The sequence below is a fragment of the Bufo bufo genome, chromosome 5 (assembly GCF_905171765.1).
Source record: "Bufo bufo chromosome 5, aBufBuf1.1, whole genome shotgun sequence".
Lineage (NCBI taxonomy): Eukaryota > Metazoa > Chordata > Amphibia > Anura > Bufonidae > Bufo > Bufo bufo.
In genome coordinates this window covers 323,247,650-323,264,047 of record NC_053393.1, presented here as the reverse complement: position 1 = coordinate 323,264,047, position 16,398 = coordinate 323,247,650, and the positions used below count along the sequence as shown (strand labels likewise).

Sequence of the window (16,398 nt, the reverse complement as noted above, 5' to 3'; positions counted from 1 at the left end):
ATATGTCTTGTGGCCGATCACTCCCAAGATGTTGGTACATGTCCCAGCAAGAAATCTCTAACATCCCAAGGGAAAACACGCCCGAGAATGTCATCAGACAGAAGAGACTTGAAAGGGTACAGAAATGAGAATACAGGGGAGGGGATAGGATGGGAAGTGGAAAAAGAAACAAAATGGATTATGGAGATAGAACTAGAAAGACAAGAGTCACAGTCAGTTTTGAAAAGCCTGATGTTAGCACCTTACTACGGTACATTTATTTTTACTAATTATACACAAGCCAAAATAAAGGAGCTGGAGTCGGACATTTGGCTTACTGACTCCATAGGCCAGGGCAAAAGCAGTCACAGTTGCCGAGAGTCTCACCTCATAACTGCTGAGGAATACATACTAGAGATTCACATAGAGACTAATTGTTGTAACCCTTAAAAGAAGATTAGAAAAAGATGGCAGCTTTCTTCCCGAAACAGAAGCACCACTGGCCTCAGGTTGTGTGTGATATTGTGGCCCTGCCCTATTGACTCCAATGGAGCCGAGCTGCAATACCACACACAACTAGGGATGAGTGAACCCGAACTTCACCAGGTTTGGTGTTCGGGTGGGTTGGGAACACTGAATATAATGGAATATAACGGAATTCATAGACGGAATAAGGCGAAGTTCGGATTCGTTCATCTCTACACACAGCCCATAGATACAGGTGGTGCTGTCTTTGGCAGAAAGCAGCCATGTAGTTCTAATCCTGGACAACTCCTTTAAATAAAATCTATTGACATTCAACATGGAGGTAAACTGATTTGACTTGTTTATCTTTAGAAAATGTTCCCTCCGATGTTTAGTCCGATTAATGAGTTCTAATGAGACAAAGAAGGTATAGAATCTAAGCCATGGCTAGAAGTGGTGGACAGTTTTATACTGAAAAGCTATTGTAGGGCTCCAGTCATTAGGATAGCAACAGTGTAAGAGATTCCCATTAAAGGGGTTGGCCAACTTCTGGCTACTTGTGACTAATGTGTATGTAAGATGTCTATTAAACTCCCAACAGAACAAGTGTAGATGGCAGGTGCAGTGTTATTGAATGGAGGAGCCATCACTTGGAGATTATTTCCCTGGTCACATGACCCTCCAGCAGCAGCCATTTTATGGACAAGACCTCTGGGCATACCTTATAAAATATAGACAATGGTGCAGGCTATATTAGTAAGTGCCAAATAATCATCTCACAAACACATTGGTCAACAGTAACCCGAAAGTGGCAACCCCTTTAAATGAAGTGACTATCATCAATGGCCATATGAAGTGGCAGTAGAAGAGTCAAAAGAACCAAAGTTTCAGTGGGTGTTAAAATTACTCAGTAGAGGTGATATATAAAGATTTGTGTGTAAAGAAAAACTGGCCTAATTGCCCATAGCAACCAATCAGATTCCATCTTTCATTTTCCAAAGCTCTGAAAAACGAAAGGTGGAATCTGATTGGTTGCTATGGACAGTTTTGATAAATCTTCCCCAGTGGGTGATGTGAAATTCCCCTTAATAATTGACCTGACCAATAAACCCTGGGACTTATTACAGATTTTCTACTTTTCCAAGACCTACTTTAGATGGATCTTAAATCTGCATAGGTTAGTCATAAGCAAGGGTGCACTTCTTCATTTTCATTGCACAGATATTAATATTGATTTTCATCCGTTTGCTATTGTATATTTAGCAGTGTGTTAACAGGACCTGCAAGTGAATGGGACAAGTAAATGAAGAAGATTTATTAAGCTATAAAGCGCCAGAATTGATAATTGTGTCAGCATTCCTGGGATGTTTTATATCTAATTATTGCCCAATAACTTTTTAGTTGGAAAGAGAATGAAGAGAGCGCGGCTTTCCGCATGCACACCTCATCGCCGTCGGATTAGCCGCCGAAAGATCATTACATTTCTCAAGTGCCTCCTTAATTAGGATTTTGCTGTAACCTTTGTAGCTTAAATAAGTTTACCAGACAACGCGCGGTGAGGTGGTAAAACAAGAGAACCCTTTCTGTCATTTCCTACTTGCGCGCTTACTTGGTGACTATATGTCAAGTGCTCGGCAACTGGTAATAAATGTCACAGAAATCAGAGCGCGTCCCGCAGTAACAGTGTCTTTGTGTCAGGTTCTTCAGGAAGGTGGTGTCGTTACAGTCTTATTTATTTATCTAGGAGTCAATTAGACCTGGAAATAAAGCCGTTTTCCTGAGCGGTAATATTTTGGATATTTTCTAAGTGGACATTAAGCGGCAGTAACGATAATGCAAGTGACTAATTATAAGGCTTGCTGTCGTTGGCGGAAAGCAAGAGCTGATTAGTCACATCTAATGAAATAAAAAGCAGATGTTTTCTTGGGAAGTGCTTAACTACATGTTTCTGCGCTGGAAATACAACCGCGATTGCAGCAGTTGCTTGTGTCATAGTCATTAATTGGTAGCTTCTAATAGGACGTTGTGCCGCTCCTGTGGATACAGTAACCCCCGTGTACCGTCTCATTTTCCAACCGCTTGGGCAGACACTTGACACTCTTTACCTTTGCCAGCAGTAAATTGCTGAGAGAATACATCATATCAGTGGGCACAAATGGCTGCACTGTTTAACAATGTAAGGGGTATATTTAGATAGAAGAAAGTTCTGCCTATATACAGTATATATATATATATATATATATCTAAAATCTTTCTCTATGACACCTCGCTGTGAAGCATGTGGTTTGATTTTCTAGTACATGCAGATCATACTGTCTTCTTTTTTCTGTAATTGTACCTAGGAGAATAGAGCAGCATGCATTAATGTCATGGTGGTTATAATAGGGCAGAGAGAAAGGCAAAGAGCGAAGATGCAGTTGAAACAGAGGGGAAGGGAAAGAGCCTTGCAGTGCCAGGCAATTGCACATTTCAGGCCCTGCGATTTCTGACAGATTCAGAATGACCCACCAGCTGGGTGACAGGTTTAGGAGGACAACATAATTATTAGTGTGACTTGAATGCTAAGACCCCATTTCATTGGGCTTGAAACAACTTTTTTTTCTAGTAATGATAACCTCTACGTTGAATTGGTTTTGTTTAGTTTTACTTGTCAGTTCGCCATCGGTGACATGTGACACTACAGCTCCATACTGTGCTTCATTAATGGCTGAGGACCAGTGCGGTATTCTGTACACCTCCTAGCAGATCTTTACTGGTTTAATATGAAACTGTATTGTCCTTAACTGTTTCCGTGGAATAAAAGAGAAAGTTTCCATGCTGCCTTATATGAGATTGAGCTATTTTCACATTTTAAAGATTTTTTTTATTTTTATTTTTCAAGCGTTTGTCCAGCATGCTTTGGGGCACATTTATTAAGACCGGCGTTTTAGATGCCGGTCTTAATAAAGCCCTAAACTGGCGGTGGATCCGCCGAAGGTTATGAAGAGGTGCAAACCTCACCATAGCTTCGGCGCATCCAGCGCCAGTTCTAAATGTAAGACAGTTTCCGAACTGTCTTACATTTAGACCATTTTCTACGCCTAAAACAGACATAGTAAAATAATAATGAATGAGACAAACCTGCCGGCCCCTCCCCTTCCCCGCCTACACCACCACGCCCACAATTTTAGATGAAGCAAAGTTGCAGACAGCGGCGCAACTAACCGTAATTTAGGCATATTTCAGCACAGTAAATGACCCCCTTTGTCTTTTGTTTAAGTTCACAGACTTTTCCACGGCTTTCTTTTTCCCCACAACTCTTTTGATCATACAGGTCTTTAGTGAACTGGACCATGGTACGCCAGAAATCAAATCTCTCCATTATTCTGGTCAGTTGTGAAAGCTTTTCTACTTAAAGAGGTTGTCCAAAATATTTCCCCCAAGCAAGCAATTGTCATATAATAATAATAGAAGGACATATACTTAGTCATGTTATGCCCTGCTGCTTCCATCACACCCGATCCTGCCCTTGCTCCAGCTATAACATCTTGGCTGCAGCGATGATATAACATATACACCAGACATTACTTCAGCCAATCAGTAGCCTCAAAGGTATACAGCGGGAGACCACTTAGGCCGATGATTGGCTGCAGTGGTGACATGGAGTATACAGGCAAATAAAGCCAGAGGTTTGGACCTGTACCATGCGCTCAATGCTTTTCTTGCCACTTCACTCTATTGTCTTACACAGGATAATAAAGAACATCCGACGGGACATAAACTACAGTAGATAATATTAGCTTTTACTGTCCATTACAGTTCCAGACCTTTTCTAGGATTCATACTTGCCTAAACGTGACAGTCTTCATTGTATCGTTTGGTTGTATATGTACACTGCTCAAAAAAATAAAGGGAACACAAAAATAACACATCCTAGATCTGAATTAATTAAATATTCTTCTGAAATACTTTGTTCTTTAAATAAAAAAATGGAAATCAAATTTTTCAACCCATGGAGGTCTGGATTTGGAGTCACACTCAAAATTAAAGTGGAAAAACACACTACAGGCTGATCCAACTTTGATGTATGTCCTTAAAACAAGTCAAAATGAGGCTCAGTAGTGTGTGTGGCCTCCACGTGCCTGTATGACCTCCCTACAACGCCTGTGCATGCTCCTGATGAGGTGGCGGGACGGTCTCCTGAGGATCTCTTCCCAGACCTGGACTAAGCATCTGCCAACTCCTGGACAGGTCTGTGGTGCAATGTGACGTTGGTGGATAGAGCGAGACATGATGTCCCAGATGTGCTCAATTGGTTTCAGGTCTGGGGAACGGGCGGCCAGTCCATAGCATCATGCCTTCGTCTTGCAGGAACTGCTGACACACTCCAGCCACATGAGGTCTAGCAATTGTCTTGGCATTAGAGGAACCCAGGCCAACCGCACAGCATATGGTCCTCACAAGGGGTCTGAGGATCTCATCTCGGTACCTATTGCAGTCAGGCTACCTCTGCGAGCACATGAGGGCTGTGCGGCCCTCCAAAGAAATGCCACCCCCAGACCATTACTGACCCAATGCCAAACCGGTCATGCTGGAGGATGTTGCAGGCAGCAGAACGTTCTCCACGGCCTCTTCAAGACTCTGTCACGTCTGTCACATGTGGCTCAGTGTGAACCTGCGTTCATCTGTGAAGAGCACAAGGGCGCCAGTGGCGAATTTGCCAATCTTGGTGTTCTCTGGCAAATGCCAAACGTCCTGCACGGTGTTGGGGCTGTAAGCACAACCCCCACCTGTGGACGTCGGGCCCTCATATCACCTCATGGAGTCTGTTTCTGACCGTTTGAGCAGACACATGCACATTTGTGGCCTGCTGGAGGGTCATTTTGCAGGGCTCTGGCAGTGCTACCTCCTGTTCCTCCTTGCACAAAGGCAGAGGTAGTGGTCCTGCTGCTGGGTTGTTGCCCTCCTACGGCCTCCTCCACGTCTCCTGATGTACTGGTCTCCATGCTCTGGACACTACGCTGACAACACAGCAAACCTTCTTGGCCACAGCTCACATTGATGTGCCATCCTGGATATAGCTGCACTATCTGAGCCACTTGTGTGGGTTGTAGACTCCGTCTCATGCTACCACTAGAGTGAAAGCACCGCCAGCATTCAAAAGTGACCAAAACATCAGCCAGGAAGCATAGGAACTGAGAAGTGGTCTGTGGTTACCACCTACAGAACCACTCCTTTATTGTAGGTGTCTTGCTAATTGCCTATAATTTCCACCTGTTGTCTATCCCATTTGCACAACAGCATGTGAAATTGATTGTCACTTAGTGTTGCTTCCTAAGTGGACAGTTTGATTTCACAGAAGTGTGATTGACTTGGAGTTACATTGTGTTGTTTAAGTGTTCCCTTTATTTTTTTGAGCAGTGTATATTTCTGTGTTCTCCCCATGCTTGCATGAGGTTCTTCTACACAGGTTTCCTTATTACTTTGTGGCCACCCCCTCCCTGGCTGCTTTTATTGACAGGGGCCAGACAGTGGCAAAACAGCGAGCAGAGGATGACCACAGAAAGGAGTGGGAGCATGGGTGCAACAAGAGCAACGGTGACACAATCATTGCACCAAAGACCAAATATGCATATTGAGAAAAAATATCATAACTTAAAGGGAACCTGTCACCGGGATTTTGTGTATAGAGCTGAGGACATGGGCTGCTAGATCGCCGCTAGCACATCCACAATACCCAGTCCCCATAGCTCTGTGTGCTTTTATTGTGTAAAAATCCTGATTTGATACATATGCAAATTAACCTGAGATGTGTCCTGTACGTGAGATGAGTCAGGGACAGGACTCATCTCAGGTTAATTTGCATATGTATCAAATCGTTTTTTTTACACAATAAAAGCACACTGAGCTTTGGGGACTGGGTATTGTGGATGTGCTAGCGGCCATCTAGCAACCCATGTCCTCAGCTCTATACACAAAATCCCGGTGACAGGTTCCCTTTAAGAACAGAGCCTCAGATCAACCAAAGAAAAACATCATTTCAATCAGGTGAACCACAGCTATGTGTCTTTGCAAACAGCTGCATTGGGATGTTGCTGGTGACAGATTCCCTTCATGTCTGAGAGTAAAGCTTTAGATTATAAACTCTACTGGAGATGGGGACTAGGTAATTGCAACCTGAAAACTACACCTTGCAGTATTTTGGGCTGTATAAGCAACAATACATGATTCATTTAATATTTGCTGGAACTTGTCAACAGCTGTAATGTAAGTTCCTGTAGCTACAAGTGCTTACGCTGAAGACACTTAAAGAGTGTGTATGTGAATATTCCAATTATTTTTTTATTTAATTTTTTTACAAATGGATTTTTTTTTCCTTTTTTGGACTTTTGGCAAGGCAAACAGCCTCACGGCTTTATAAGTCATGATATTGACTCCAAAACAGAAGGGGATGACTGTAATGCTCTTCTGTAAGCATCTCTATATAGTCCTGTCGAGAGCACAATAGAGCTATCACAGCAGCAGTAAACTGACAATTAATAACCTAGAAAGACATTATGTTGTATTTAATTGTCAGTGGTATAGTACTCCAGTATTTAAAAAGGAAAAAAGGTTTTCTATGAATATTGGAGGTCATTTATTATCCTGAAATATGCTATGGTTAGTTGTGCCACAATCTGCGACTTTTTACTGCTCATGCCAGGTCTAAAACAGTGGGCGTGATGTGGGTGGGGAAGGAGACGGGCCAGCAGGCACGTCTTGCTCATCATTTTCTACGCCTGTTTTAGGCGTAGAAAAAGATCTAAAGCTCGGAAGCTGTCTTACCTTTAGATCGGCGCTGGATGCATTGAAGTTATATTGAGGCCGGCGCCTCTTCAGAACTTTGGCGAATAGGGGTTATTAAGAACGGCGTCTAAAATGCCAGTCTTCATAAATGACCCCCACTGAGTTTATAAATACAGTACCTCTTTCTGACAGAAGTGTTTCTTTACATTAATTATGTTTGGCTGATAACTCTAAAACCATCTTGGTAGTTATTTTATCTATTCATTGTAGCACTTACTTTCCGTCAGTGGCAGTTGCCAGTCCACTATATATCATATGCTGAGTTTTCTTATAGATCTGCATTTTCAGTTGGTAATATGTTGTGTGAGCTAGTATATGCCAGTCTGCCGGACAGAAGCAAACCACAGGTTCTCAGCCTTTGCCAGATATAACCAAAATTATCTGAAAACTGTAAAATAAATAAATAAATCCTATAGCATCCATTTAGATCCTTTCATTTATTGTTGAAACCTGCTGTAGAAAATGAAAGCTGGAATGTGGTTGGGACTATGTGCAAATAGCTCATGGCTGTTCATGGCAGTTTTTACATACAGTACATGTTTATGCAGGTTATTATGAATTCGTTAATTTTTTTTAACTGATGACCTATCAGTGTCTGATCGGTGGGGATCAGCTATTTGAGGACCTCGCCCGCTGCCTTCTCGCAACATACCCTAGGCAGTCACGTCATGTTCATTGGTCATGGTGACCTAGGCACAGCTCAGTCTTAATCAACTGAATGGGGCTGATCTGTGATACCAACCAAGTACAGCCACTATATAATGTAGGCACTGTGCTTGGTAAGCTGCAGGAGCCCGCAGACTCCATGGAGCTCTGGTGTCTTCTCAGAGGGTCCCCACCTAGCAGATACTGATGACCTATCTTGAGGAATAAGTTGGAAAACTCCTTTAAAGAGAACATCTATTCATCTATTAGGGCTATGTATTTCATAGAGGTCCACTGGAATGGGACCCCTTCCCTTTTGAGCCAGAACCGAGAGCTACACTGTAAGAGCGGATCTTGTTGTGGAAAACTTGAGTCAACCACGTATTACTTGGACAACCAGCCCTCTGAATGGGTCATTATGTAACACTACATTCGCATTATATTCTTGGGGTGCTGGAAGTTGCTGCTTCTATACTACATAATGTAGTGGATGTAAAACAAAACCTTACAACTGAGCCGGTCCTCTTCAGATGCCTAAAGACGGTTATATGCCACAGTGACTAAGTGATTCTTAATCCACTCGTTGGAGGTTACACCATTTATCTCCTCTCGCAGTGTAATTTAATGAATGTATTTTAATACAATGTTACAGTCAACTTGTTTAACAAATTCTTGCCTTCACAGTAGGGTGAAACTGTAGTGCCTTGTATTACAATGAATGCTAGCGCAGGTCATATTAGAAAATTATTCAGACTAGTACAATGTGTTCGCTGTATTTCGGTAATACTTCTTCCAGTTCCCCCCTCCCTGTATAATGCATTTTATGCTCTTACTTTTTAACCTTTTGTATCTTTTTACAGAACACAATTTCCTTGCCGTTATGGCACAGATCACAGTGTAGCTCTGGTTGATAGACATTTTTATCTTGCTTCCTCATAAGCAGAAGCATATAGACGTGCTGTAAATCAGTATAAAATAGACATATTTCTAAAGTGAATTCATGTTTTCCATGAATTTTTAACATTACACAGCCTCATTTTATCATCGCAGTCATCACAGAAGGGAACACAGGCAGCCAGGCACATTGTACATGGTTTTATTGTGTGTTTAACTGTACAGCTGTAGGTCCAGCAATGTCAAATTATAATTTCTGTTGGATTTTCTTTGCAGATATCGCTGAGAGTCAGAGACCTAGAAATGGGGACAGCTCGAAGATTGATGCTGAATACAATAGAAGAAATAACCGTGGTTTGGGAATTAAAAAGGAATTGTTCTGTATGCTTTCTGCTCAATCATCTACGTGACCCACAATTATGAGGACTTTGGGATGCTTTTTATTTCTTCTTTTTTGGGTTAGTCAGCCCCAGAAAAGCTACACGACTCCTCTTCCAGAAAGGACTACTCCTAGCGCCGAACCAACAGCGGCGGACCCAGAACCCGGACAAGAAAATGAAATGGAAAGGAGCCGCTCTAAAAGAAGCTGGATGTGGAATCATTTTTTTCTTCTTGAGGAATATACAGGATCAGACAACCAATATGTGGGCAAGGTATTGTGTCTCTCTTCAAGTATTAGATCTAGATGTTGGCATGCTGTACTGTAGAGGCAGTCGAGATGAAAAGCGCAGTTTCTGCCAGTAATTTACTACCTGTGTTATACAGCCAGCATCTGCGCGTGGCTTGTGGGAGACAAGAAGAGCTGATATATGGCACGCAAATCAAGAGCATCTCTCTAAGCAATTATAAAATGTTTGCGGCTTAGTTATTCCCATTTCTGACATTTTGGCAGGACTCCTGCTGCATGTGTTGAGTAGACCTTTGCAGGACGGAATTCTAGGTGTTAATACTCTGGTACTTTATACTTCCTATAATATGATAAAATATTCTCCAAAGCAGATTTCCAAAAAGCTGCCTTTTCTACTGTCTGCTCTTTGGCTTAAATATAGGTTGTTTCAGGTGACCTTGGATAACTACTGTCAGTCAGAAAGCACATTAAATTTAAATGTGTGAATTGTATTTCTCCGTTTAGCTGGAATGATAGGAACTAAAAGTACTGGTGAAATAACTACAGTGACTTCTATTATGTCAAGTTTTTAAAGGAGCACCACTTTCAGGGTATGTTTACTTGATTAAAATCTGCCACTGATGTTTTCCCATTGACTTCAATATGAAGATATTTTTAATCCATAAGAAAATGCACAATTAAGTGCACCGAGGACAGGACCAAGCCACTCTGTGCAGACTTGCTCCTCCTACTTCCTCTGCCAGACCCTCATTTTCTTGATTGACAGGTCCAGGTTCCTGTTTAGTCATCTTACCAGGCCCCACAATTGAAAAAGTAAGGAAAGGGCTGTCAGAGGAGGGAGACGCAAGGGTGCACAGAGTGGGGTTGGGCCCGCCCTCAGTGCACTTAAAGAGGACCTTTCACTTGTAAAAACAATGTGAACTAAGTTATGCTGACATATAGAGCGGCGCCCGGGATCTCACTGCACTTACTTTATCCCTCTGGGCGCCGCTCCGTTCTCCCGTTATTGCCCTCCGGTACCATTGCTCTTTAAGTTATAGTAAGCGGTGTCTTCCCTTGTCCTGTGGTGGCGTCTCCTTCTCCTTGGCTGCAGCGCTGGCCAATCGCAGCGTCACAGCTCACAGCTCACAGCCTGGGAGAAAAAACACAGCCTGGGAGAAAAAAAACCTCCCAGGCTGTGAGCTGTGAGCTGTGCGCTGCGATTGGCCAGCGCTGCAGCCAAGAGAAGGAGACGGCCCACAGGACAAGGGAAGACATCCGCTTACTATAACTTAAAGAAGCAAAGGTACCAGAGGGCATAACGGGGAGAACGGAGCGGCACCCGGGATAATAGTAAGTGCAGTGAGATCCCCGGGCGCCGCTCTATATGTCAGCATACTTAGTTCACATTGTTTTTACAAGTGAAAGGTCCTCTTTAAAGGGGTATTCCGGTTACCTTAAATGTAACTTATGTTTTAGACTAAGGCCTCATGGCACACAACCGTCTGCAAAAAAACAGATCCTCAAAAATATGGATGACGTCCGTGTGCATCCGATTTGGCAGAACGTCATCAGCTGGCCCCTAATAGAACAGTCCTATCCTTTTCCGTAATGTGGACAATTATAGGAAATGTTATATTTTTTTGCGAACGGAAATACGGACATACGGAACTGGAATGCACACAGAGTAACTTCCGTTTTTTTTTAGCGGATTCATTGAAATGAATGGTTCCGTATATGGTCCGCAAAAAACCCGGAAAGGACACGGAAAGAAAATATGTTCCCGTTCATCATCAATAATTACCTAATATAATGTAAATTTCACATATTTACCGTTCAGTAGTTATAAAAGTAGTTTTATTCCTCTGCTACCCACTGTGTTTCCTCATAAGTTACCATGGCTTTCGACCTGTAGTTCTGAGCCTTTGTTAGGTCGAGCATGCTCAGTGTGTTGCTATCAATTCTCTAGCTAAATGTCTTGTGAAACAAAGGGCGTGTTAGTGTACTGGTGATTACTGAGTAGAGAGGGGGCATGACTGGGCGGTATATCAGGCAGCCAATCAATAAGCATCAACACTCAACAGGAAAGCTAGGGATTGTGGGGATTGTAGTCTTGTGAGGGAAGATCAGGTGCCATGATACTCTCAGTGTGTTGCAGGAGCTAGACAAATGGCTTGCAAGATAAATGGAAGCTCTGGTTATATGTATAGTTATGGGTTCTGGTTGGGTCACAGCTTGCAGATTTAATGCAGTTTTCAGAAATTAAGTACTTTACCGGAATACCCCTTTAACTGCTCATTTGCTTGTGAATTAACAGTACTTTTTCTTCAGAATGAAGCAATGGATCAATAAGGATGTCATTACAGTCAGATAAGCTAGCCCTTCAAGATGGTGTGCGTGGCTTAATAGTGAATTTCCTAGTGACAGGTTCCCGTTAATAATGGACGGATAATGCAGTGTTTCCCAACCAGTGCGCCTCCAGCTGTTGGATGGGTATGTACAGTTGTGTTCAAAATTATTCAACCCCCAATGCTGTAAAGGGTTTTAGGGAATTTAGTGTACATTTGTAATTGTGTTCAGAATAAAATCTTACAAGGACTTTTTAAAGAACCAAATGCAACTAAAATGACATCAATTGTTTTTGTAATACAGTATAAAAAAAATTTGGGGTGATTTCTTCATTGACACAATTATTCAACCCCTTAAAGACTACCACTCTTAAGAACAGAGGTTCATTCAAGTGTATTCGATCAGGTATTGAAAACACCTGTGGATGTCAAGGAGCAGCAATCAAGCATAATAAGCACCAATTAGGCAGATTTAAAAGGACTGTGATACTCAGGTCCTTCTAGACATTTACTGGTGTGTTTACAAACATGGTGAAGTCAAGAGAATGGTCCAGGAAGACAAGAGAAGAGGTGATTTCTCTTCACAGGAAGGGCAATGGCTATAAGAAGATTGTAAAGTTGTTAAACATACCAAGAGACACCATAGGAAGCATCATTCGCAAATTCAAGGCAAAGGGCACTGTTGAAACGCTACCTGGTCGTGGCAGAAAGAAGATGCTGACTTCTGCTGCTGTGCGCTACCTGAAGCGCAAAGTGGAGAAAAGTCCCAGTTGTGACTGCTGAGGAACTGAAAAAAGATTTGGTCAGATGTGGGTACTGAAGTTTCAGCTCAGACAATAAGGCGCACACTGCGTAATGAAGGCCTCCATGGCCAGAACTCCCAGGCGCACCCCCTTGCTGTCTCCAAAGAATAAGAAGAGTCGACTGCAGTATGCCAAAAGTCATGTGGACAAACCACAAAAGTTTTGGGATAGTGTTCTGTGGACTGATGAAACAAAGTTAGAACTGTTTGTGCCCATGGATCAACGCTATGTTTAGAGGAGGAAGAACAAGGCCTATGAAGAAAAGAACACCTTGCCTATTGTGAAGCATGGCGGGGGGTCAATCCATGCTTTGGGCTGGTTTGCTTCTACAGGTACAGGGTAGCTTCAGCGTGTGCAAGGTACCATGAATTCTCTCAGTACCAGGAGATATTGGATGGAAAATGTGATGCAGTCCGTCACAAACCTGAGGCTTGGGAGACGTTGACCTTTCAACAGGACAATGATCCCAAGCATACCTCCAAGTCCACTAGAGCAGGGTTGCAGATTAAAGGCTGGAACATTTGAAGTGCCATCGCAGTCACCAGACTTAAATCCGATTGAGAACCTCTGGTGGGACTTAAAGAAAGCAGTTGCAGGCGCGCAAGCCTAAGAATGTGACTGAACTGGAGGCTTTGCCCATGAAGAATGGGCGAAGATACCCGTAGATCGCTGCAAGACACTTGTGTCAAGCTATGCTTCACGTTTAAAAGCTGTTATAACTGGAAAAGGATGTTGTTACTAAGTACTAAGAGTGAATGTCACTTGGGGGGTTGAATTAAAACTGATAATGATGTGAGCACAGAAAAGTACATTTGTGGTATTTCATTATAAATGTTATGGTTATATTGTCTGGACTTACAAGTGCCCTCTTTGATTTAATTGTAAACAAGATGACTGAAATGATCAAAATCAATGTCAAACTGGCCAAAGCACTAATTTCAGTGTGGGTTGAATAATTTTGAACACAAACTGTATGTATACATCACATATGCTTTTATTTTTTACAATAAACAATAGGGTAAATGCCTATTTTTTTGCCCAAGCTGGAAAACGTTTTTTTGAAATATTGCCTCAAATGACACTTTGACATATTTTTGGCCTATAGAGGGTGCTTTGTCAGGGACTATTCACATCACTCTACTTATTCCCATAGCAGCAAACATCCGACTCAAAATCCCCACTGCATGGTAGTAGGGTTGCATGCATGAGAATGCAGATTGTGGTCAGATTTGACGTGGACTTCGGAGTGATATCCAGAATGTATGGATATTACATTATGGTGAACAATGCACAGTAATAATTTTTCTATATAATCACTCTGCTTCTAATGAGCAGCAAAGACCTGACTGCCTTGAGCAGAATAAACCATGTAAGGCCTCATTCATGCAGGCACATCCAATTTCCAGTCCGCAAAAATGGCTTCTCTGTACATTCCGTTTTTGTTTTCTCAATCCCTTTAATAGTAAAGGCTATTCTCATACAAAAAACAGACAAATAATAGGACATGCAGTGAGATTATCACATTGGGCACAAGGATACATGGGAAAAAAAACGGATTTGTTAGTATGCGATCCGTTAGTATGCGATCCGTTTTTTTAAAATGTATAGCACACTGAAGAAAAACATGGTTATGTACATGAGCCCTGTACTACATGGTCTCCCCACTATTTAAATGAGTGCTTTGAAGGCTACTTTTTCCTGCGTCGTTCATTTCATATATGACTACACAAGTTAGAGAAGCTGAAGCAGAGATCAGTTGATTGCTTGGGCAGCATCATTCTAAGAAAAAGTAGGACAAGTACCTTAGGTTGAGGCTACACGGTGACATGTCGCATGAGATGAAGATCACAATGTCACATTGTGACATTACATCTAATAACTGTCAATGGGGACAGCAGCAATTTGCAGAAAAGGCGCACAAATTGTTGTCGTTCACTTTCTAAGATGTGTTGTTGCACAACATGCCGCCGTTTTGCATCAGCTTAAAGGGAACATGTCACCTAAAAAACACCTCCCAAACCATCAGCATTACATTAAAGTAGCCATCAGTATGTTTCTAATGATCCTATTCTTCCTCCGGTCAGATGCACCAAAATCTTGAAAAACAAACTTTATTCCCCTGCATGCGCTATGTAACAGCAGAGTTTGAAGTCAAGGTGAAAGCGGCCTCCTCGCTTTAAGTTAGGATAACCACGCCCCCTTTCCCTGCCCTTCACCTCTGATTGACAGCCGTGCACGTGGACGTTCTGATGCGCACTCACACCCGGGAGCCTGCAAATTGAGCTGCTAAATACTACCTAACAGTGGTATACAGCAATGTGCAGGCATGTTAATAGAGACGTCAGGGCACATGTGTGAGACTTCGGCCGGCTTTGCTGAACAGCCGAAAACTATCTGATGTCAATCAAAAGCGAAGGGGCAGTGAAAGGGTGTGTGGTTATCAAGGCCGCTGCCCCCTTGACTTTAAACTCTGCTGTTACATAGCGCGTGCAAGGGAATAAAGTTCATTTTTCAAGATTTTGGTGCATCTGGCCGGAGGAAGAATAGGATCTTTAGAAACATACTGCTGGCTACTTTTAGGTAATGCCAGTGGTTTGGGAGGCATTTTTTAGTTGACAAGTTCCCTTTAATTTCTTATATTTTAAGCTATAATATTATTTTAACATATTATTGTGGGCTGTGTCTTCAGGCTAATGTACTATTAAAAAAGTGAATTCTTTATTGGCAAGCAAGTTTCTAAATCAGTGTCAGTTGGAAGCATGTGATGTACTTTCCAGTTTTGCTGTGCATCTGTGTATTAAGTTAGGTGTTCTGCCCAGCAGGGTTAGAGAAACATTACAGATCACGTCTACCTCACTCTTGGTATTTCTCAGGTGTTTATTGTAGTTATAACACCATCTAGCGGTGTTAAGTTGTATTACACTTTGTTTTTCCTGTTACAATACTACTGCATTGTGGGTGGTGCACCACATTGTGGGAGTGAAAAGCATCCTGGGAAAGAGAAGTCTCAAGGACACCTTAGCAGAGCTGTCCTATGCATATCTCCTTCTTAAACTCTACTATCCTTGTAAAAGCATATCTGGTGTGAGATCTACCTTTGTTTCAGGGATATTGTGTGCTGCAGAGCTGTTCAGCTAGTTGTAATTGTTACTCAGGGACTTGTTATTACTGTTAGCTACCTATGCAATCTTATGTACAGGCAGCCATTTTATCATGTGCTTAAGTGTTAATGTAATGTTATAGTACATGCTATGCTATGCCTAATACGTATACATGTTATTTGTATTCTTGTAGTTTTACCAAACAATCCTGTTTTACCAATCAATCAATCGTATATAATCAATCAATCACATATTTACGACCTATTGACTAATAAACAAGTTAGACTACAAAGAACAGTCCTCTTATTTGGAAGACAGGAATGGTTAGAGTACCATTCCCCCCCCCCCCTTCGTGGTGTTTGTAGACTGTTGCTCAACAGGCAAGCATCAGAAATGACCCCAGCTTTGACTTTACTCTGTCATGTCCCACTACCCCTGGTGTCAAACCTCATAAAACACCAGTGGCAGTCCCAAAGATCTTACCAAACAATATCTCCTGCACAAGAAACCACATTCTCTATTAAAATGCAGAGCCTTCAGGGAGAAGTCTTTAGAGGACCGCTGCGCTACAACATTGCACTTCGCCAGCAACTGTAAGGTCAGTGTGACATGCACAGAGTGCGGTAGCACATAGCACAACACAGCTTTACACCCCGGACCACCCTCTCATGTATCATCCCAAGCAGAGGAGCATGATGGAAAGCAGATAGACACCGACATAGATACTCAAG

At 42.2% G+C, this 16,398-nt stretch overlaps 1 protein-coding gene across 2 annotated transcripts in view; it reads left to right on the top strand.

The window, feature by feature from the left end:
- LOC121001695 (cadherin-6-like) overlaps positions 1–16,398 on the top strand; it is a 393,550-nt gene that overhangs the window by 114,883 nt on the left and 262,269 nt on the right. For both annotated transcript variants that reach the window (XM_040432869.1, XM_040432870.1), the window contains exon 2: positions 9,085–9,461. In XM_040432869.1, coding sequence (XP_040288803.1) covers positions 9,228–9,461 — 234 coding nt within the window. In that variant the 5' untranslated portion in view covers positions 9,085–9,227. The remainder of the gene's footprint in view (positions 1–9,084; positions 9,462–16,398) is intronic.